We start from the raw sequence: 22,896 nt of genomic DNA on the forward strand, positions 1-22,896 counted from the left end.
AGTTTAATACAAGGAGTTTAATCAACCTACAACCTGTTGGGAAACTGGGTTAAACCACATGCTATTTTATTTATTTTTTATAATTAATTAATTTATTTTTTAGCATTTCACAGCACTGAGGTTAAAAAGCTCCACTGAGCGTGCATTTTGATCAGGGATTTATTAATTGCCATTGAAGTAAGACGCCGATCCACACACTGAAATGAAAGAAGTTTGATTTCAAGGTGTTGCTAAATAAGAGGTTTTAAACTGTGTTTTTAAATGTATACAAATCTAACCTTCTGAAGCTGGCAGGGGCTAACTGTTCACAGTGGAGATTTTAAAACACGTTATATGTGACAACTACTGCAGTAACCTCCCAGTCTCCTTTGTGTGGGAGCAGTGCAGACAGGATGGAATGAGTTCCCAGATTACAAACTCTGTGCCAATGCCATTTCCATCTACAAAATGTAAAAATGTGTTTATTTTTATTTTGCTTCTCACACAAAACATTGTGCTATTAGAGATGGAATTGAATGCAGTGTCCTCCGTGCTGTGCAAAGATGTTCAAGCAGAAGGATTACTTCGAGATAATGTACAGTATAGAAGTATCTACTGAATTAACTATATATTGGCCTGCAGGTGTATAAATATCATGTATTGGCACAACTGCGTATTCCAGTGGAATGGTCCACTTGGCGTAGATTCATGCAGTTTGCCCAGGGCACTTGGATAAGCTGTGGTTTTTGTCGTGATTTCAGTAGTAATGAATATCCTTTCCTTGCACATATGCCTGCAGTCCATGCTGCAAATGAAAAACGTGTGTGATTTACTGTAAATGGCTGTCGAAACTCATTTCAAGAAATGTTATCTGTTTTGGCTCTAATGGAGCCGTGCCCGGTATGCAGGTTATTGCATCCTGTAATTATCTGTTGAAAACCTACAGAAACCAGATTCTCTTTTAAACTTGCAGTTTGACAAGATTAGCTATTTTTAGATGAACAGCATATTGTAATTTCCTGCTAAATGTCTGGTGTGTGTGTGTGTGTGATTTTTATTTATTTTACTTATTTATTTATTTTTTAAACACTGACTGAATTCATCAGGAAAACCAAGTTTGGTCAGTAATACCAGGCCCTGGCTACTGCAAATCTTCACACACAATCAGGCATTTCGCTCACCTCGATAATGAACTAATCCCACCCCCACAAATTTTTACTCTGGGAGTAAAGGGGTGTTGTGGTGCACAATGAATGTTCATGGAGTACTGTTATGTCACGATAGAGGACAGCCAGATAACCGGTTGTTTACAGCCATCGTCATGGGTAAAACAACATGGAGTATTCTGTTTTTCTAAAACGAGTACAACGTATGAAAAAGAAACCGCTTAATTCTGAAAATTACTTTTGCCCCAGTCATTCTGTTGGATTTAAGAAATGCAAAATTCCAAAAAAATGAAATCAAATCCAGTAAGTTATTCGATTTGGTACATCTCTCGACCTGTAAACTGTTGCAGATTTAATCTTGAACACATTTCAGCATTATCAGTGCTCTGACCTGGTACCTCATCTGACACACTTGCAGAGGATTTCGTATCTATTTTTGGTTATATTTAGTTAATCTGCTGTATGTCTAATAGACAAACGTTACAACAAAATCCCTTTTCAATGCCTAGGTTTTTGTTTCTGTGTTTTTTAAAGTTACAGATGTATTCGCAATGGCATCTGAACAGGAATCTATGTAATTCAGTATTTTAAAATGTATGAATGTGTGCATTAGAGATCTGGCATAGAGTACTGTAGATTTTTATATACCACTGCTTTTGATTTGCTGTGGAATATTTATATTTATAATAAGCTCCATCTTTCCCACCTTGTACATTCCTGTGGCTGAGTTTGGGAACTACAGTACAGTGCTTGCATACCAGCTAAGTTCTCCCACCTCTATGTGCACATTGGGTTATAGAAATAGGAGGAGTTTGTTTTTTGTTTTGTTTTTTTCCCCATACCAAATCTGCAATATATAACAAATAGCTTTTCAAACTGAAAAAAACAGGTTGGTATTAATATAATTTAGAAAAAACTAAATATGACTCCCAGCAGTTGAATATAAACCATGTATCTTCCGTGGATAAATATTTGCGTTGCATGTAAACCATGAGCATTCTTGTATAGCTATTCATACAGTATCCACACATCTTTAAAGATTGTAAATGTATAGACTGCACGGTACTGCGTTGTTTACATTGACACTGGCGTAGCTGGAAACATTAGGGTGCATATTCTGTTTTTGGGATACTAGGGACAATTTGCTTTCTTGTGAATCATTTACCTGTTTTATATTTGTACTGTCACTTTATATTCATGTCTCGTGGCTTCCTCAGTGTGTGTGGTTGTTTTTTTTTTTGTTTGTTTGTTTTTTTTTTTTAAATTTCCCATGACGGTTCCTGTAAATTGAAAAAAGAAAGGGGTTTAGTTAAATCTTTCCAAATACTTCTTCAAACCCTACTTTGCCAGAAATCCATACATGTATTGTTGTAATGGTGTCTGTGTGTGTGTGTGTGTGTGTGTGTGTGTGTGTGTGTGTGTGTGTGTGTGACACTTGGAAAGCTGCTTTTCTAAATAGCACCGTAATTCCTGCTAGGTTTCAGACTATTGGTGTAACCCCTTGATTCCACTCGCTAATTTTGCAGCTGAAGAGGCTTCTATTTCTTTATATGCTTTTATGAGCTTGCTTGCTGCCTGCAGATGGCCCAGTGAGTTCAAGATCCCTTTATGAACCAGGCACTGACGTGACATGACATCACTTCCTGGAAAGGCCAAGAAAGAGCTTGCCTGTTGCTAATGTGTTCTGTAACCATCACAGCAAAAGAGCACTTTGTCTGGTAGCGGTAACCTTGCAATACTAGCTGCAGCTCCTGAGATTTTTTTTTTTTAATTTAGTTTCTTAACCTGATTTTTTTTTTTTTTTTTTATTGTATCTACTGTTTTATAAGAAGCACAACCTCCCTGTATCATTCTTCCTGTGTTCAGGATCTGCATGATCACTCTGGCCAGCCTGGTTACTAGGCAGACTAACGGTGCTGGGAGAAGAGAAGAGCACAGCACATCCTGCTGCAGGTCAATGCTCTGCAGAGCTGCTGCTTCGCTCTACTGTACTGGCTTCCCAGCTTGTCAATAAAGAAGCTAGACTGTGGCTTTGTCATTGAACTGCTCCTGGGAATCCAGCGTTACAAGCTGGCAATAATGAGATGCACGTTTTTAATAGAAGTCCTTTACTGTAATTGGGAGTGAAGGATGTACTACTGTATGGAGCTTTTATTAGAATTGAGATCTACATTGTGTAACATCATCATCCCCACCCCTAATGCACTTTTGTAGTATCGGTCTCTTGGTGGCTTAGGCTTGTTTTTGTTGAAGGAGCAGGTGATTAAACATGTATAGCATTTGTTATTTTGACTATACTAAAGTTATTAATGCATTCCTTATTACAATGAAGCGTGCTGCATTACAGAATCTGTTTTTAATTAACCTTTGATGGCGTTTTGACCTGTGTTGTCCTGGTGATTGAGAGAATGTTACATTTCCTTTCCTACATGTCATGTGCTCATGTAGGAAAGGAAACTCATTGAACTATGAAAGCTACCCATTAAAAGAAATATGTTCAAAGCAATTAAGTTTCACAGTTACTAAGCCTTAATGTTCCAGTATGCATTCATGCAACTAGTTGTATTCACTTGCCTTTTATAATAATAAGTCCAGGTCATGGCTGGGTTAAAATTGCTTTTCTACCATGAAAGATCATGTTATGCTGTGTTTTTATTTTATTTTTTTCTTGCATGCAATTGGTAGCTAGTATATTGATTTAAGGCATCACTTCCACAGATTCACGACAAACTTTGTTAGCAAAATATTTTTTTTCCCCCAAACTTACTCCACTGCCATTTTATTTAAACAAATCATCAGGGTGTTGTAGGTAATGAATAACCTGTGAATTCTAGCCACACTATCATTGCAGTAACCCTCCTCGCTCGTGTGTGTGTGTGTGTGTGTGTGTGTGTGTGTGTGTGAATAAAAGGTTTCAGTCGTTGATTGTGAGTCAATAGGAATGGCTCTGTGTGTGAAATGTAACCTTTGCCTTTCCCAGCACCATCGCAGCAGTGCACAAGGTCTTCACAGATGACAGGGGAGCCTTTCAGCTCAGGGGTTGCATGAAGGACCCAGTCTGTCAGCCATGTGGGAATGTTTGGCTATGAACACAGCCTGGAGCACTTGCTCAGTATGCCAGACATATGGAAGTTACCAATTAATTGCTTTGTTGGGCTCAAGTGTTGCTTCATCATCTATGTGGCATTTCTAAAATAAAAAGTCAATTTAGAAACGAGCAGAGGTCATACAATTCATACAATAGCAAAGATGTTATGTAATATATACATTAGGGATGCCACGGTATTAAGTTCCGTCGGTATGATAACCTTCAAAACAGACCATGGTTATACAGCTATTAACCAGTTTAAAAGCCATTTTTAAAGTAGCCATTTAAAGAAATGCACAGAGGTCATGTCAAAAAAAAAAAAAGTTATGGAACTTTTAACAGCTCTCCATAGTTGGATGTGCTCTATCTCCCTCTTTCTGTATTTTAGCATATTTAATATTTTTGGCATATTTTCCAATTCTCTCTACAACTAAAATACAAGGAACATTCTATACAAAAGGGCATATTTAATAAGCTTCCATTACAGTGCAGTGTCACAGTATATTGTATATTTGTTTTCCTGCAAATACCTCAATATATATATATATATATAAAGTCCCTTTTCAGCATTGTTAAATTGTGCTCTGTAAAGAGGAAAGTGGTGCATTTACTGAAACTCAGTCCAGCTGTACTGATCTATGTGCAGTGTCAAAGAGTTTTGACCGCCTCATCCTGCCCAATTCTGTTAGATTCATTGGTTTTTATTGTTCAGCTTCCTTTTGATTCAGCCTTCCAAAGGACAGCAGTAGAGGTTTACGTTGGCCTGTCTTTCTGCATCCGTGCTGTCGTTTCTTTTAATCGGCAGTAGCCATTGCCAAGGTCTCTCTAGCTGTTCTAGCAGACAAACTAAGCAATCCTGAACTGAAACGGTTTGAACTGCAGTGGGCTTTAAAAAGAATGAGCTCTTGGTCAAAGTATGTACAATGGAGATTCTTTTTCCTCAGAAATATTTTTGGGTTCATACAGGGGGTTCTGTTTTTTGCTGTCTTCAAGAAAGTGATTTTGCTCTTGTTAGTGCAGAGAGATGCCGCTGCTGTGCTAGCTCCCAGCGTTAATTTCATTTTGAGAAAGCAAAGCAGGAGGGCAGCACGTGGGTGTAATACTGTTGCAAGTTCCCAGTCATTAATATTCCATACATATCATTTTACTCGGTGGCGCCAGTCCTTTTCACTTCGGTATTGATCTGGCGTAAGGGACGTTTCTTAGTATTGTGATATTATAATGTGAAATGTTTTCACTTTAATCTGACCCTTTGAAATCTGAGTGGCAAAACCCTCAATTGAGCATCATCGATGTCTTTAATGTTATTTGTTTATTTAGCAGATGCCTTTATCCAAGGCAACTTACAGAGCCTATATTCATGTGATACATATTTATTTTATTGATTTACTTTATTTTTACCTAAACATTTCCCTAGCACTTTTTTTAAGTTACTTTTAAGTGAAGTAAATCGCTTTAATAATCTCTCTGTGGATTCTACAACTTCGTATGAGAGACCTGAGGTCTATTTTACTGACCAGTTAAAACTCCCCATGATTTCTTTTCTCAGATTAAACCTTTTAAGAGCATGTTTGTCACCCTAATCTCAGTTAAGCCTTATGGACTTGGCTAAAATAAACCACACATTTTGTATGTGTTTCAGAACTAATACAATTCCAATATTAAGTGCAAAAAAAACCCCTCCTTTCTTTCCACTTTTCTTAATGCTCTTTTGTAAAATCGTAATTACCTGTTTTAATTTACTTAAAGAAACCCCATGTTCTAGAGTATCGCAAATACATGCCCGTTCTGTGTATTCTGTTGAGCCCTTTCTTTTTCAGTAAAGTCACAGAGTGATTTTGATACCCGTCGCAATTGTTTTTATAAAAAATGACCTTGATTTGGCAATTTACACAGCTCATTGCACATTTTTAGTATGACTTCTGCTGCACACGATTTACGCTATCTAAACACATTTGTGGAGGTTCCATTTTAAGAAAGGCTTCCTTTTAGATGGCATTAGTGTACATTTTCATCATACAGAAAATCACAAGGCTCCTCCGGTCCCTCAGTAGTCTGGTCTACTTTCCAGACTCTGTAGGTTAGAATTGCCCTGACAGTAACGGATTTTAATTGGACTCGACAGATTTCTGGCTTGAGGTTTGACTAAACTGTTTGCTTTTTACGTTGGTACTATATCTTGGTTGAAAAAAAAAAATGGCTGTATATCATTCATGAGCTAACTGGAGATCACTTAACTCCAAAAATAATCAAATATTAAAACAGAAATTACTTTGAGAGGTGGAGAGGTGTACATTAATTGTCCTACTGTACCCAGAACAATTCTCATCGGCTTTACTTGTGAAGTGATCTTCAGCCACAATAAGTGATGTACGCTCTGAAGAGAAGTGTGCCTTTTTATCTGCTAATGAAGTCATGCCCTTGGCATGAGCACTTTTCTATTAAACTGCATGTAAATTACTAGTCAGCTAGCCATAGAGTTTGATCCGTTAACTGATTTTTACCATGAGTTTTTAATGAGACACCTGAGCTTGTTACCTATGCACGGTGTCTAATCAAGCTTATATTAAAACTGTGAGTGGGTGTCTTAATTCCATCCCTGCATCTTGGTGAAGCATTGAATCCAGCTCTGCTAAAACATGTTGAGCAGTAACCTGAAAGCAGAGAGATTTTAAACATGCTTTTTTTTAAATTTATTTTCTTTTAATTTATTTATTTATTTTGGTCATCAAATTTCTTACTTGCTAGCTTCTGTTTTTTAGAGGTCAGGTAATGGGATTATAGACACCGCATTCCATATCCATATTGGTAATGTGAAATGAGCTGCATAAGCCATCGATTTGTATGGAGGTGTGCAGGGAAAGGAAAAGCTCCTTCTGTAACGTGACCTTGCAAGTGAAATGTGTGAATACAGAGCGGGCTCTCGAGGTGCGGAGCCATGTCCCAGAGTGCTGCAGTAATTCAAGCTTTGCACAGGCAGGCAAGCTGCTTAGAACTATCCAACGCCAGGTAATTAACACTGTTGCCTGTTCTAGTTAATTGTAGAGGAAAGCTGGAGAAGGTACAGCAGGAGGGCAGTTGTACCAGTTGTCTACAATAGTAGTTCCTCAGTGAATTTTTTAAAAAGTAAAGCAAGACAGTTGAATGTCCTAACCAGTAAACTACAGTACACAGTGTAGTGCAATAGGGTTAAAATAGAACTGATCTCGTCTGCCACAAGTGGTTGGCATCTCTCTGGCTCTGTGCGTATTCCAGCAGCTTGGGTGAAGGCTGCTAAATCTGGTCCTTGTGCCTCTCGGTTGCACGTATTCGTTTAAAGGTTAAGCACTTTATTTTATTTATTTATTTATGTATGTATGTATGTATGTATTGATTGCCCTGGAAAACATGAATGTAGGTTTTAAATTAATTACGATGATGGTCTTTTGTTTTAAGCAAAAACATGTTTGCAGATGATCTGCAAATATTTTACAAGATAAATTAATCTTTCATATGGGCAAGGAGTTAACATGCTGAAACACAGTGCATATGCCAGCTTCTTAAAATTGTACAAATCAAATGTATCATCTGTTAAGTTCTCAGGAAAATGCTTTTAGATTGAAATAATTGAATTATTGATATTAGTCTAGACAACTCAACAAATAATTTTACCCAAAGCATCAGTGGTTAGTAAGATTTTGATTTGGCTTGTACATATTAGGAGTCACAGGCAGACAAGTGACTATAGAGCTGATTCTGTCTGGAGCCAGTGCAGGAAACACATGACAATCATTAAAGTCCTAGAGGTGCTGTGGGTTATTTGATTTAAGTTTATGGTGTATTCAATAAAGGGAGATGAAGTAAGGTTTAAAACTGCAGCACTGCTTCATTTTATCAACACTGAAGGACTGTTTTCAATGCTTTTAAACCAGAAACACCAGTGTGTGTGTGTGTGTGTGTGTGTGTGTGTGCGTGTGTGTTTTATTTATTAATTCATTAATTAATTGATTTTTTGATAGGCAATATATAGATGTCCTAGCCTGAGTAAAAAAATTTAAAAAATCATTTTGAAATGGTGATAAAAGATGTAATTGATTTTAGATTGCGTATTTTATTTTTTTTTTGTCGGACTTTCCTCAAGCACTTTTTTTTCTGCCTTCAACCCCAACAGATAGCATGAATCCTCCTTCAGTTGCTGATTTGCGTCGGGTCAGACTGCAGGAGCAGGATGCATTCCTGTTTCATGTCTGCAAAGTACAAAACCACTTCATTGTCACCAGTGTGTCTGTCACAATGGGAGTGATGGTGACTGGAATACTTTGCATTCAAAGTCCACTGATTTTTTTGTTTGTTTGTTTGTTTGTTTGTTTTTTCTTTTTGTAAATCCAGTTGTGCTTTTGCAAACAACTTTCATATTCTGAAGCAGATTTTTTTTTCTTCATTTTATTTATTTTATTGTTTTTGAGAAATACTTTAAAAGTTATGCTGGGGATTGAGGTATGGTGTTTGATCGATCTCAGTAAATAAGCCCTCTACTGTATGATTTCTGTACAGTTGAAATAGGACACTTGGCTACATGCCTGGCTTGGAGAGTGTGGTCTTTTCATGACTGTCTGAAAAGTCACACTCGGCAAACAGGAAGCACTGTCCCCAAGTTTCTTAGAAGACACCGCTTCTGTAGAGCAGCCAGTGTTTTTATAAGCGGCTAATGAGGAACTATCCCTAAAGTCCCCAAAAAGCCTCCCCCCCCCCCACTGACACTTCAAACTCCACTCAGAGCTGGAATGAAGTTTGAAGTGTCAAGACTACTTTATTTCTGCTTGTACTTTTGAGATTTGAAGGCAAGATGAAATTGACACATTTCAAAACACTTGCCTTCATGGTGGGAGATGATGCACAGAATAGCCTTTCTTTGATAGGCTCAGCTTGACAAGTTTTAGAACAGAACAGTTTGTGAACAGTGTAAATGGTAGAAAGGCTTGTGGAAACTGCACGTATTTATATTTGTGTACATTTTAATATTTTAAAGAGATCTCTCCCAGTCTCTTCAAATTCTAAAACTGATTTTTTTTCCTTTGCATTTTAATGGTTTTTGTCGAACCTGTATGCAAATCTTGCCTAAAACTGCACAAATGTGATAATTTATAGTGAGCTTTACATGTTTCTGCACTCAATGCACACATTATAAAATTGCTTCCATATTTCAAACTTGTGTAAGCGTTCCCTGTTTCAGAATAATTTCTTGCCACAGCCTAAATTCCTGCTAATATACCCATCTCCAGCCAACTTCTTTTTGTAGTAACAGAACTATACAGTATGCAATAGAGCATCAGTTTCCAGTTACTTTGGGTGCATAGCTGAGTGGCTGACCTGTGTGTCTTCTGAACACACTGTGTGGTTTGTTTTTTGTGTGTTTGTTTGTTTTTTTATCTGGGTGACCGAGGTACAACACGTTATCAATTATTTACCGTAATAAAAAAAAAAAAAATTAAAGCATCAAGATGCCAAATATTTAAATCTAAATAGGATATTGACAGGAAAATCTGGTGTGTGTGTGTGTCCATCTACAGCCATATCGATACCTGCTGAAACGAGGCCTCTTCTGGGTTCAATGACGTAACTCTGCCGCATGAGATTGAAGCTCTTTGGGAGGAAGGAAGCATGGATTGGAGAGGTATTCTTTACCAGCCATTTACTCTTGATCTAATTTTGGCTTCATTCAGTGACAGGGTATTAGTATCTGTCAACATGCTTTCCAAATATCCATTTATAAGATGCTTCTAACTACAGTAGGGTATTCAGACTGGGGAATTTAGAGTGTCTTTAAAATGAAAGCATTATTTCTTCAACTGTTATGGCCTGTGTATCAGTAAAGTGGTTTAGAAAGGGGCTGGTAACTTAATTGTTCACAGTGGTGTTTTCTGAAGTGTTGGTGCAGTGTGCTCAGGAACTGCAGTCTTGATAGGCTCTGTACTGAAGTACCCGTGATGACCTTTGAAATAACTGGTGCATATTGCATTAAGGTCAGCAAAGCTGATGTCACTCTGGTAGGTCCTGGAAACCATGACAACAAGGCATTGTATCCGTTGCCTATTTCAGGTTTGGTTTAAATTGCAGACAATGTCAGGTCTCAATGCTTTCAAACTAAATATTACATATGTACACTACCATGAGCCGGCTGTTCTGTATTAAATCAAACCTGAAGTCTTATTTTTTATTTTTTTAGTTTGGGTGAACTAACAAGTAAAATTGATTTTTTACATTTATTTTTTGCAATATGATAGCAAAACATGGCGAGGCATTAATGATTAATCCACAATGTAAAATTATGTTGCATTACTTATGTATGTATTTGTTCATTTACTTATTTCTATCCATGTGTAACAGTATGACATTTTAAAATGATGCAAAAAAAAAAAAAAAGATAACACTACAACAAGATTACGGTGCTATACAATCCTTTTACTGCCGGAGGCCTGGGTTCAAATCAAGCTTGCATATCACAAGTGTAATGGGTTTATTGGTCTTTCGACAGTGGTCCCTCAACAGCAGACTGGAGGCAATTGTGAGGAGTCTACAGTTTGTGCTGTCTGTGGTCTGTGCAGAAATAAGGTGGACAGTCCGTGCTGCCAGTTCAATACATTTCATGAGCACCAACATTAATACGCTTTAATAAAATAAAATGATAAATTGCACCATCAGCTGTCCCTGTATGTGCTTCTACATTGCCTTTTGAACTGCAAGTTGAGAGTTCATGTCAGCCAGGGTGGACTCCAAAGAGAATGACTCCAGATGGAAGCTCTTGTTTTCCCCCCGCTCTGACCCTGGTTCTCCTGTCAAAGTGGAATAGGTGGCACTAAAACAGCTTCTACCTGGCGCTTCCTGTCTGAGTTGTTTTTGTTTTTTTTGCCAGCTGTCAGTTTGAGCTTCAGATTTAAACTGGTGAACTTCTTTACTGTGGCCGGGGAACTTTATTTTTTTTGTTTTTCATTGGAAGCAGTAGTTGAACTGGACCATTGGGGTACTTCAGACCAGAAATCTCCAAAATCTTGCATTGCTCTGTGCAACTTGGACTATAATTATATTGTCTAATGCCAGAGTACCATAAATCAACAAGTAAAAAGGGGTTTTGCCAGTGTCTTTTACATACTTTTTTTATTTCATTTTTGAATATAATACCACCCAATCATTTTATGGCACTGTTGTATTCTTTAGAATAGTTTCTTATCTGACCAACAAACCAGTTCAAGTGATTTGTAACCATGTGAAGATTTGATTTTTTTTAAATGCATGTTTTATGTGAGTGATCAGTTTAAAATGCTTTCCTAAGAATAACTGTGCCTTTGCCTGAAAAGAACAGTTCAGCAGTATTTTTCCACATTCCATTGTTGTGAAGACACCCGGAGAGCTTGGTGTGTTTTACACGTTGCTAGGTTTGGAATCCAGAGAACAACCCATACTGCTACAGCGAGAACTAAAGCAGATGCATTTAATATCCCCTACTGGGATTGCATATAGTGGAAGTGCCTGTACACATAACCTATGGACAGGATGTTAGGTTTACATGTATACTGTATAGAGAGCTGCGGTAAAACTTGGTGAAGATATTCTTTAGTAACTGAAGAGAGTTTATGGAGAAACGCATCCATCAGTATGGATGTATGTATGTTGCATAAACTATTTTAAATCTACATAGTCTGTTTACTGTGCATTATCGATCTGGCTTAGAACAAATAGTTCAGGCAAGCAGTGTGGAAGTGTTGTGGTTACCACATGTTGTAGTGGAGAGTGTGTGTGTGTGTGTGTGTGTGTGTGTGTACTGAATTATTATTCATTGTTTTTTTAAATGTTCTGCTAGCTCTTGCTGCTCAGGGTCACTTTTATAAGTGAGGTGTTGCATCACCAGTGAGTTCATCTGGTAATGTATGTGTGTTTGTTTATTTTTACATCCCCACCCACTCTGCCCACTTCTTTTTGAACTCCAGCTAACAATCCTAAGGATCTTTTAGAAACTCCACTTTGAAGACCTGGGTCATACCATTTTAATGTTTTATTTATTTATAATATAAAGAGCCCTGTGATTTGGTATTCATTTTTGTTCTGTAATTTTGTACAAATCCCTGAATTAGAGTGATGCATTTAATTTGCGATGAAATGTTCATTAAAAGTGTAAAACAGCAGTGATGGAAGCTATATATTTATTGAATTGCAGACGACTTCATATTTAAAGAAATATATTTTGTAATCTGGAAGAACTACAAATTATACCACTAATCTCTAGGCTGTATTTCTATGTAGAAAGGTAGTCATTCTTCACCTAACTTTTTTTTTTTACATTTCTGGGGCTGTACTTGCAGAGGTTGGAATGGGATGGAACTGCAGCTAGTGATGTCAAGGTTAATGAAGGGGGCTTGTTAAGGGCATGCATGCCTGCAAGGCTTTGGCATTTACAACGCTGCCATTTTCCATTAGTTTTCAAATAAATGTGTAATTTCAGAGTAAGAGCTCTTCAGAAAGTACTACATTGTGTTGTGCTGATAATGAGTCACCCGTGAAGAGGTTGATGTGTGTTATTTATACCTCTGTGCTGCCATGCCACAGCATTGCGGATTCGGTGTACCCCCCCCCCCCCCACTCTTTCCTACTTCACCTGGCTCTTCAGTGTGGATTGATTAAAAGCTGCAGTAATTCCCTGAAGCTGGGGGAATTAGATGCTGAGGCTGTCTGGCAGACAGCTGGGATGTAGCATGCCAGTGACAGCATCGTGATCTCTTTTTGTTATCACTTTTTAAGAATGCATCTCGTGGGCTTGAAGGAGTGTGAAGCATTTGTTAGATACGCTACGATCTCCACGTGAAGGATTTTCAGGCAGTTTCAATGCGTGTGGTTTTAGGAGTTAGAAATGGGAGACAATTCTTGTGGCATTTCTTGAGTCATTTAATTACCTACTGCATTTTGTTTGAGAAGGAAAACAGCTTGGTTAATCAGTAACTTGCTTGTCCCCTGTGTCATTTTAAAACAAATTCAAAAATGACAAATCCCTTTTGTCACCACATATTAATCGCGCACTGATGAAGACATTGGGCAAACACTCCCTTTTTAATAGAAAAATACACATTTTAGAGATGAGTCGGCAATGATGCTAAAGCTAGAATATAAAAAGTGAGACACTTCTTCTAATTTAATATTTATCAAAGTGATTTTCTGGATTAGCATTTATTCACAGATCTCATTAAAAATGAAAATCCAACTTGGGTAAAGTGCTGGAGATTATTTCAACATTCTGGTTACAGTTATTCAGTGCGTCACTGAACTCTCTTTATCTGAGCCTTCAAACTAACAAAACTCAGTTAGAAAAAATAAATACATTGTTTTTTTTTGTTTTTTTTTTCTTCTTTTTTTTTTTTTTTTTTTTTTTTAATGGATTTATAAATATTTACATTCCTGTGGGGTTTTGCCAAGCAGCCGCTGCCAATTTCCAACCCTTGCAAGATTTTAATGGGAACCAAGGGACTGTCTGCAAGGGGCCATTATAGACAGCTGGTAATACGTATTTACAGTAATGGAATTATGGAAAAGGGGATCATTGGAAGCCCTGATTACAATGTAGATCTACAGTAGAACCTGTACCACCCTACATTTTATTTTGTATGTGATTTTTAAAAAATAAATGGTTTACTGTTCACTGAAGTAGCATCCTTGCTTGCGGTATCATATGATATCCTTCTTGAAACATGCTGGTTGTATTTTCAAAACTGAAAATCAACAGGGTGGCGTTGTTTTAAGCATCTGGATATCTTGTTTTCTTGATGGCTAATGAAGCTGGAGGAGGGTGCAGATGGTGATTGTTTATGTATTTTGTATATCTGATGAAATGGGAAGGGGGGGTTACAGTAATTTATATAAGCAACCCTTTAAAAAGGTTTTGGTGGCAAAGAAGAAACCAAATGACCCTAAAATGGAAGAGCGGTAGTGATGATTGGAAAATAATATTCAGGAGAGGAGCAGGTCTTTTGTTTTAAACATCTATAACAAACACAACTGATGGTTTATAGCAATCCTGCAGTGTATGTGTGTGTGTGTGTGTGTGTTTTATAGCAGGGGTCTGAGTTTGTTTAAATATTCATTGTGGAGTGTTGTGTGTGTGTGGTGGTTTTTTTTTGTTTGTTTGTTTTTAATATGCTTTAGCAGATTTTAATTTAAAAGAACGCTTAAACAAGCTTCAGCTTTGGGCTGCCTTGTCGACGTTTTAAAAAGGATGTTGTTCAAGCAGGGCTGGCCTGAAAGGATGACGTGAGGAGGTGCCGGCTCATGAATCAAAATACCAGTTCAAAGAGAGCCTCTTGGAGGGTTTCCTCACATCTTCTCTCTGGGGTTAGAAGTCTCCTGTGCAAGCCAAGCAAACCACGACAGTGAAGTTCTGGCAGGTCAGGTTTTAGTGACGAATCACATTGGTCTGTCACTGTGCTCTTAAACATAGAACAGTAAAAGCAGGATGGGTTTATGAGGCTGGGGTCTTGAGTGGTTGCAGGCTCTACTGAAAATTGTGTTTTATGGAAGGTTCTGGTGTTCTGTGCCATACATGTGCAGCAGTCAGTGAGGGAGTTATAACTACATTATACAGTATATTCTGCTGGTTGCATGATCATTACTACAGTACCACTTAATGAAGTAGTACTGTGAGGGGCAGCTCCTAAATAGGTTAACAAAAACTTGATTAATGTGGCTTCTCCTAATTGAGGAGATTTTAACAGAAAGAAAAGTCATTTTTTCATGAAAGGTCAGTAGTGTACATCGATGCAGGCTAGAGCCCTGTGCGGGATTATCTTTTTTTAATCCTGCTCCTGTCCACAAAAATCTTAAATGCTGCCTAATCCCACACCAGAGACGGATTTTAAATTACTACAGTAAGATGGTGTCAATGGATGGACTAAAGGTATATCAGGTGCAACTTGGTTTATGTCATCCATTTTTTAATGTATATATGCAACTTATGCCAAAGCTCCCGTTTTGAGTTCTTACCACGATTTTAACAGTGCTGTAGTCTGTGAGCATTAGTTTTGAATTTTTACCATTCAACGTTTACATGTTTCAACTTTAAATGAATGAAATACAACAAGACTGCTGATTCTCTGACTCCGACTTCACCCGGATTCGGAATGCTTATAAACGGAGAAGCTCAAACAAAACAATGAGGACTTTTCTTGTTACACTCTGTAAACAGATGAGAGATTTTAGTCTGTTCCCGTAAATTACTGCAATCTAAAGTTTTTGCCCACCCAGTGCCACCTGCAATGAAGTAATTTTATCCTACTCCCGCTAACCTATTCGTGGGTCCCATGGGAGCCCAGTCCCACTGCAGGGCTCTAATGCAGGGCTGTGATCCTCTTCAATAGCTGTCGTGAACCATCGATCTGCCGTGAGGCTGGAGAGACTGTAGACTGCCCGTCTGCAGGATATATAATCATAAACACACATTCTGTTTTTTCACCGGTTAGAGCTGAGGTCTGACTCACAAAATGTAATAGTTTATTTGAATTGCTTATTAATCAGGACATTGGTTTGCACTGGCTCCTTTAAGGAATGGGTCACTCACTCACTTGCTGAGGACTGTAGTTAGGTTGGATTAAGAAATACATAATGGACACTCCATGACTCTGTTGTGGTTCAAATACATTGTGTAGTTTCAGGGCACAGTCTGGCATTTACAGTACTGAAACACTAGAGTTTATTTAAATATGTTTTTATTTTGCTGCAATCTTCCTTGGACTTTCAGGTCCTTGCTTTAAAATGGATTGTATTTGGTGTCCCTGCTGATCAGGTCCTGCCCTGTGCCAGGTGCATTCAAATACTGCATATAGTGGGTCCCACAGAAAAATTGGGCAGTAACTTGAGGCAAGTCCATGTCTACCGCAGATCCCTCTTCAGACCTTTCGTTTTATGCTTGTACTCGTTTTAAGGCTTTCATCTCTAACAAAAAATAAACACGTAGACCTGTAGCATGTAGTCTGGATTTCATTTCAACCAAGCTCTGTGACTTAATTGAACCAATTATTGTCTTAATTAGTCATGATTAACATGTGTTACAGACCTTTAGCCATTGATAATGTAAAGACACCTATAAAACCTGCTGGATGGGGGCTCTCCAGGACCAGGGTTGGAGACCCCTGCTGCAGAGGGACGTCCTTAATGCCCTCTTTCTTATCTTTTGCCTGAGGTTTAAAAAAATAATAGTAATAATGTATAATAATCTTAGAATCACATTAGACATTCTGCAAAACCTCTATAGAAAACAGTCACATGTTATTCTTCTGTTTATGATGCTTGGAGGAAAGGGATTCCTGCAATTGAATGTCATATGATGAGGCTGCTTTCTTTGAAAAGGCATTATAATCAATCACTGTACAGAGCATGTCATATAAGTGGGTGGGTGTAACTTGCACACCTAAATTGTTGGTGTTTTATTACCTACGGTAAATGCCTGAACTTTTTAATTAAAGCTTTTACATTTCCTGGATACGCTCTACTTCCTTATATATTGCCCTCTTTACTCCAAGGATAAATATACACAGACGCATCTTTCTACAATAACTAATCTTGAGCTGCTTTGAGTTGTGTGGATCCAGTTAAAACCTCAGCCCTAGTGGAAACAACGGTTTTGCATGGAGATTCAAACACAAGCATCATTTCTCCAGGGTTCTTGGCTTCAGAGGGAAAAGTATGGATTGAGCTGGTCAAGCAATTATGAACCGCAAATGGCTTTGTGTGCATCATGGCTCACAGCTATTGCTAAACGTCTCATAATGATGCCGTTATTGCCTCGGCTTGTGTTTATATTTTGTTTGTTACAGCCAGTTTCAAAAGAGTCTTCCGTTAAAATATTTACATGATACATTTGCACTGCACTGGGACTTTAAGCCAGTCATATTAAAGCAATGCATTCCTATATAAAGCACCTATGTTGCTCATTCCTAAAGAGCCTAACTAAATTCTAATGTCTGTTTATCTACATATGCTCAGTTCGGAGTCTCTACTGCTGTAAATATACCGTAGAACCTTCTGCAAAAGAGTATGCCTGTCTTGTGGGTCAGTCTGTTATATTTCATTTTTTTAAATCAAAGGGTTTGCTTGATCAAGGACCATCTGCTTTAATCAGTTGTTCCAGACTGATCTGTCTCTCTTTTTTTTGTATGAGATCAAAGAAGGGGAAATGGGATTTATTTAGAGCTAACTGTGAAACTGATATCAACCAAAACCCCAGTACCAGTGAAATAATAAAGTACCTTTTGAGAAGTGATTCAGGTCTGTGTTGTCATTTGGTGCCTTCTCTAATCTGTTCTTCCTGTCCCTTGTCTTTAGCTGGGAGTGGGGAGAACGATCAATAGACTCAATTTTGCAGTGGCCTGGAAGGTGGTGTCAGTTTTTTATCCATGACTTGTTAGAGTAGCTCATGAGAGCCATGTATTACTTTGGCGCAGTGTTGACAGAAACGAAAGCCCTGTCGCATTCATAACCCCAGTGAAATTGTTGGTGTTTTGTTGACTCTGCAAGCTGATACTGGTGCCACACAATTATGTTTTCCACCTTGTCAGATACCGATACATGAATTGTATATCAAATGACCTGTGAATCTTATGGGTCCTAAGTTTTTGGAATGGAGTTTCATTGAACTTTCCTATTTTATTTATTTATTTATTTATTTATTTATTTAATTTTTTATTTATTTTTCACCATCTGTTGCCAATTAGAGCCTTTTTGCAGGAGAAAACCCAATGAGACATAGCTGTCTGGCTTAGACTAAATATTTGTTCTGTATTGGCTTGTGTGTTTTTTGGAAAGGTAACGAGTACAATAAGTTTTATGCATGAGTTAAGGGCTACTGTACAGCTATGGTTATGTGGAGCTGCTAGAGATATAATGCTGGCTTCAAAGACAATTGTAGTGTTAAACCATGGCCTTATGTCATAAAAAATGAAGGCAATAGCTAAACCAAAGTGATGTCTCTCCTTTGTTTGCTTTGTGTGCATCTCTTAAACACATACTGTATATGGTCTGGCTGGACTGGACTTTACTCCTCATCATATTTACTTTCAGCAAACTATGCTCCCAAGTCTTGAAGGTTGTGCATTTAATTGCAGTGATAATTTATCTGCAGAAATCGGTAGTCCTCGGACTCAGCAAAGAATGGCAGTCTGGCCTCCCTGTCAAACAAGTGGCTTTAGCTGTTTTGCATGACGACGACCTGGGGGGGGTCATGGTGATATTTTCTTGATGGGGGTGGGCTGTCTGATGAAACCCATTGTGGAAGTCACTCAAGACAGCGTTTTTAGAATTGGCTAAATTCGGTAGGAAACCTTTTATACAGGCATAGTCTCTGGATATTTTGCTTGACATTTTTATATACCTGTATACTGACTTGTCGAGATGGCAAGGCAGAGAAATAGAAGCTGTCCCTGTTTAGTCTCAGATGCATGTATTAAGCTGACAAGGGAAGATAAACTTGTCCATGAACTGCGCTAGTCGAGCGAAGGCATAATTGTTCCCCGACAGCTGCAGAATTTATCACTGCTTTTTGTTATGACAGGTTTTCCAGGTATTCAGAAGAGCTCTGCATGTAACTTATTCTTTATTAAAGTTGGCTTGGGGTGGGGAATTGCTTATTTTGGTAATTTAACTAGATCCCTTTTCACTTTTCACAGTGTGTTTTGCTTTCAACAACACATTTAGTGAGAAGCTTTGCAAAGATGAACATTTTAAACTTGTTCAATAAACTGTGTCTGTGTTTTTACAGATTTTCATGTGTCCATTCCTTGCCTGAGAAAAGTAGTCGACCTTAATTTGATTGTAAAACTTGGCAACACCATCGTGTCCTGTACATTAGAGGTTAGCTGCTGAAATGTGTGCTGTGGTGTGTGTGGTTTTTTTTTTTTTGTTTTTTTTTTAATTATTATTTTTTTTCTCTGTTTTATCACTGGAGCCTGGAAGGAAACCCAAGGTTTCCTGACAAAAATAAAAAAGCCTTGCACAGGGATGTGATGTTGTTTAGCACACTCCATGCCAAGTGCAGTAACTCAAAACATCCATTCTTACACAGTCTGTTTTCATTCCTGTTTTATAGAAGATTGTTTAGAAGCTTGTTTCTTCTGCTAAGCAGAAGACTATTTCACTGGTGTCGGTGTGTTTTCAGTTATTCTACCGCTAATTGCCTCAGGTTGAACAAACTGGGTATTCAGCAGGGGTCTAAATATGTAGGTGATGTGGGGATTCACATAACAAGAGGTGGTGAGCCATCTACCACCTTTTAATTATGCGAACTACAGTTACCAAGGTCTTTAGAATGTCAAAACCCTAAAGCTGTTCCAGAAAATCTCCTGTTTAGTAATAGCTGTTTATGTAAACACGGGTCAAACTTTGGACTGCCTGTGTGGTTCTCTCTGCAGCAATAGGTACCAGCTGGGGTTATATTCATCGCTGCTCACATTGAGTGGTACAACCCAATTAATCGGATCAGCTGACCATCCTATAGATCTAGCTGGCTTACGATTTTAGCCTTGCCATTGCATTCTAGCGAGTTCAGATACTAACCTATAAACTCATTATCTTTCCTTTTTTCCAGCGGAGCCTCTTCCCTTAATGGACTTGTGCCGGAGATCAGTCCGCCTAGCGCTCGGCAGAGATCGACTGCAGGAAATAGAATCGCTACCCTTGCCTCAGTCCCTGAAGAATTATTTACAATACCAGTAAATAAGAAAAGAAGAAAAAAAAACTTCTGGACGAAATCGATGCAAACGACGATGGAAGCTATTGTTTACACATGAGTGTTGCTCATCTCTGTGGTGAACACTTGAGTTTTTATTTTATGTGGTGTCATTCTAAATCAGTATCGGCAGGGCCCAATAGGAACTACTGTACTGGAGGCAGGAGTTCACACACCCTCTGAATCGCTGAAAAGACGCAAACCCTCTGGAGATGCCTATGTTCTGGATCAGGCCTCTGCTTCCCACGCACAAACACCAGAAAGGACTACATTAGAGTACTATGTTAGCAAATATTTTTTAATTCTTCAGTATGGGTCTTTACCTCCATTGCAAGACCGTTTCTCTTGTAATCATAGAATATAATATATTACGGTATTACTTTTTTAAAATTAGAAGCCTGCTAGATTTGGCTGGGGCTTAATATTTATTCTGATACATTCAAAGCAAAATGAGTTCCTAGGAAGTTCTGCATGATTTCATCCTTGAATCTGTTCACTACCATGCTTTCTTTAGACAAATCACCTTTCAAAGCTTAAGTCTCTCCTTTCCTTTTTTTTTTTTTTTTTTTTTTTTTTTAATGAGCTCCCTCTTTTTACTTTGTGTGTGATTTTATTATAATGTTTATTTATCTGTTTCAAGTCGGAGAGGAGTTTTATTAATGATGCTCTCAGTACCCAGGATAATGTCTGGTTTGGAGCTGCACAATAATTCTAGTGTCTCCACACAATTTTTGTTTTATAAATATATATTTATGATTTATTTTTTTCTTCTATGTTTAAATCTGCCTGAGTTCTGCTTTTTTTTTTTTTTTTTTTTTTTTTTTTTTTTTTTTTAACTTGAGGCTGTTAAATTGGCAGGAAGTCGAATGTATGGACAATGCTGCCTTTAGCATATTTTAATGTGAATAAAACAAGTGAATAAAAGGAGACCTTTCTCGGTGTATTGTCTGTGTTCAGGTACATTTTTCATCACAATGACACAATACTACTTGGATTAATGTGGTGCACGAGTTTATGAACATATTAGCAGGTTAAATTACTTCTGAGTTATGGATCGCTTCAATATAAATGACAGAAAAACTAACTCCCACCCGACACAGTGCAGTAAATATGGTGCAGCTGGTTTTTAAATGATAATACTAGTCATCTGTTTTGTAACATGCAACCAAACCTAGCAATTTAACGTTTTAAAAGATGTAGATAATTTCAGAACAATATGAGTAAACATTGGGTGGGGGAGATGAATCATTTTTCAATCATGTATTGTCCATTCTGTTAGTAATTTCTAGAAATTGGATTTATATGTCTTACAAACCAAAAAATAAATAAATAAATAAATAAAAACATAATCTGTTCTGCTTCAGCTTGGTTCTTTGAAGAATGAACGCCTCCTTGAAGGTCACTGTAACTCTATGTAGAAGAAAGTTCCTTGCAGTTTTGGATTAGAGTTATTGACTAGTTTTAAAACGTGTTCTCTTGGGGCAACTGAATTGTTTCAAGTAAACAGACCTCAGTGAAAAAAAAAAGACAGATGGTACTTTTTATTTTTTCATCTACTCACTCTCAACTTAATCGTTTGTAGTTTAGACCTTGCATTTCGGCATCTAGCCTGCTATGCAGCTAGAGAAGTTGCTACATTTGTTTTGAGGAGTTGCCAGTGAGATTCCTGTGCGTGCTTCCAAAAAAAACCTTGTTGCAGCACATGTACAATAACAGGAATGTTTAGAAGTTTATGTTGGAGCTTTATTTGTAATGGTCCTTCTACTGGTTCTGGAAACTCCTTGTGAGGGAAATCTAACGGCATCCCTCATGAACGGCTGCCACATTTGTGGTCATACTAGCTACAGATCATCTAGTGGACTTGTTGTTTTTTAAATGGGCAGGATTTGGTCTTTTTTTAATATTCCATCTGTAAAAGCATAAAACCTTGTATTTTCAGAACAATGGGTATATATTTGAACAAAGGTGGGGGGGTTTGCACCGCTGTGTTAAATTTCTGACAGTAAGTGACTATCGGTTGGAAAGAGTTGAAAGATAAACTGTTGTGCCATGAAACTTGATTTGAAGATCTCTTACCATGAGGAAATGTGCAATAACAAGGACTTGATTCATTAGCTTTGCATTATTTATGGGTTAGGAGGATTTTCCCGTAAGTTACAGGGACATAAGGGAAATTGATTACCGTACATAGAGATGTTAAGTGTGCTGACTTTGATTGTTCTTGGTCCACGTAGGAGTCCAACAGAGTGTATATCCTGTACTATAAATCAGCACTACATTTCATGCACCAAAGGTCTTTTAGTTTTCTGCTTTATTTATTTTATTTATCACTTTTTAATGGGTTTGAATTAATAATTCAGGACATGGTTGGAACAAATATCTGGACTGGAGGTGCAGATGTTATCTACCTCTGCTCTACAGCATTGTGTTTTCAGGGATGGAGAGAACAAATAGGGGAGCAGTGCAAGGCTGGGTCACTGAAGTTAAAGGTAGGGTAAAGGGTTTCTGAACCTTATTTGTTACGAGTTATCACTCCAGGGTTCGTGCCATTTGCACACTCTGAAGCAATTGCTGGTGAACTTTTAGAAATGTGTGTCTGCACAACCTGCTTGACTTTAGGGTTTGGAGTGGTGCTCTGCAAAGTGCTGTTGCTTTTCAAAAAACCTCTAGTATTACCTAAGCTTTATGGCTTGAAGGGTATTCCAGAGTTTAACTTTTGTTGTTCTTGGCCTTAAAGCATCAAATGTAAAATGCAGTTTAGTCCTCAATGCCCTTCACCTACCTCGCTGGCTGTGATTTTGTGAGATCCATATTCAACGAACATGAACAGGAAGCACTTTGAAAGGGTAAGCTTTTACCACCCAGTCCCACAGCTCCTGACCCATGATGTTTCTAGTTGTTTATTCTACACAGTTACAGTGACCTTC

At 37.9% G+C, this 22,896-nt stretch overlaps 1 protein-coding gene across 3 annotated transcripts in view; it reads left to right on the forward strand.

The window, feature by feature from the left end:
• LOC117423267 (SPRY domain-containing SOCS box protein 4-like) overlaps nt 1-20,533 on the forward strand; it is a 42,638-nt gene extending 22,105 nt beyond the window's left edge. For 2 of the 3 annotated variants that reach the window (XM_034038793.3, XM_034038792.3), the window contains exon 3: nt 19,829-20,533. In XM_034038793.3, the coding sequence (XP_033894684.1) occupies nt 19,829-19,956 (128 nt within the window). In that variant the 3' untranslated portion in view covers nt 19,957-20,533. Of the gene's footprint in view, nt 1-9,782; nt 9,887-19,828 lie in introns of all 3 variants that reach the window. The other variant, XR_009307596.1, reaches the window with a different exon arrangement.
• Nucleotides 20,534-22,896: the final 2,363 nt, after the last annotated feature.

This window comes from Acipenser ruthenus, chromosome 17 (assembly GCF_902713425.1).
Source record: "Acipenser ruthenus chromosome 17, fAciRut3.2 maternal haplotype, whole genome shotgun sequence".
Classification (NCBI taxonomy): Eukaryota; Metazoa; Chordata; class Actinopteri; order Acipenseriformes; family Acipenseridae; genus Acipenser; species Acipenser ruthenus.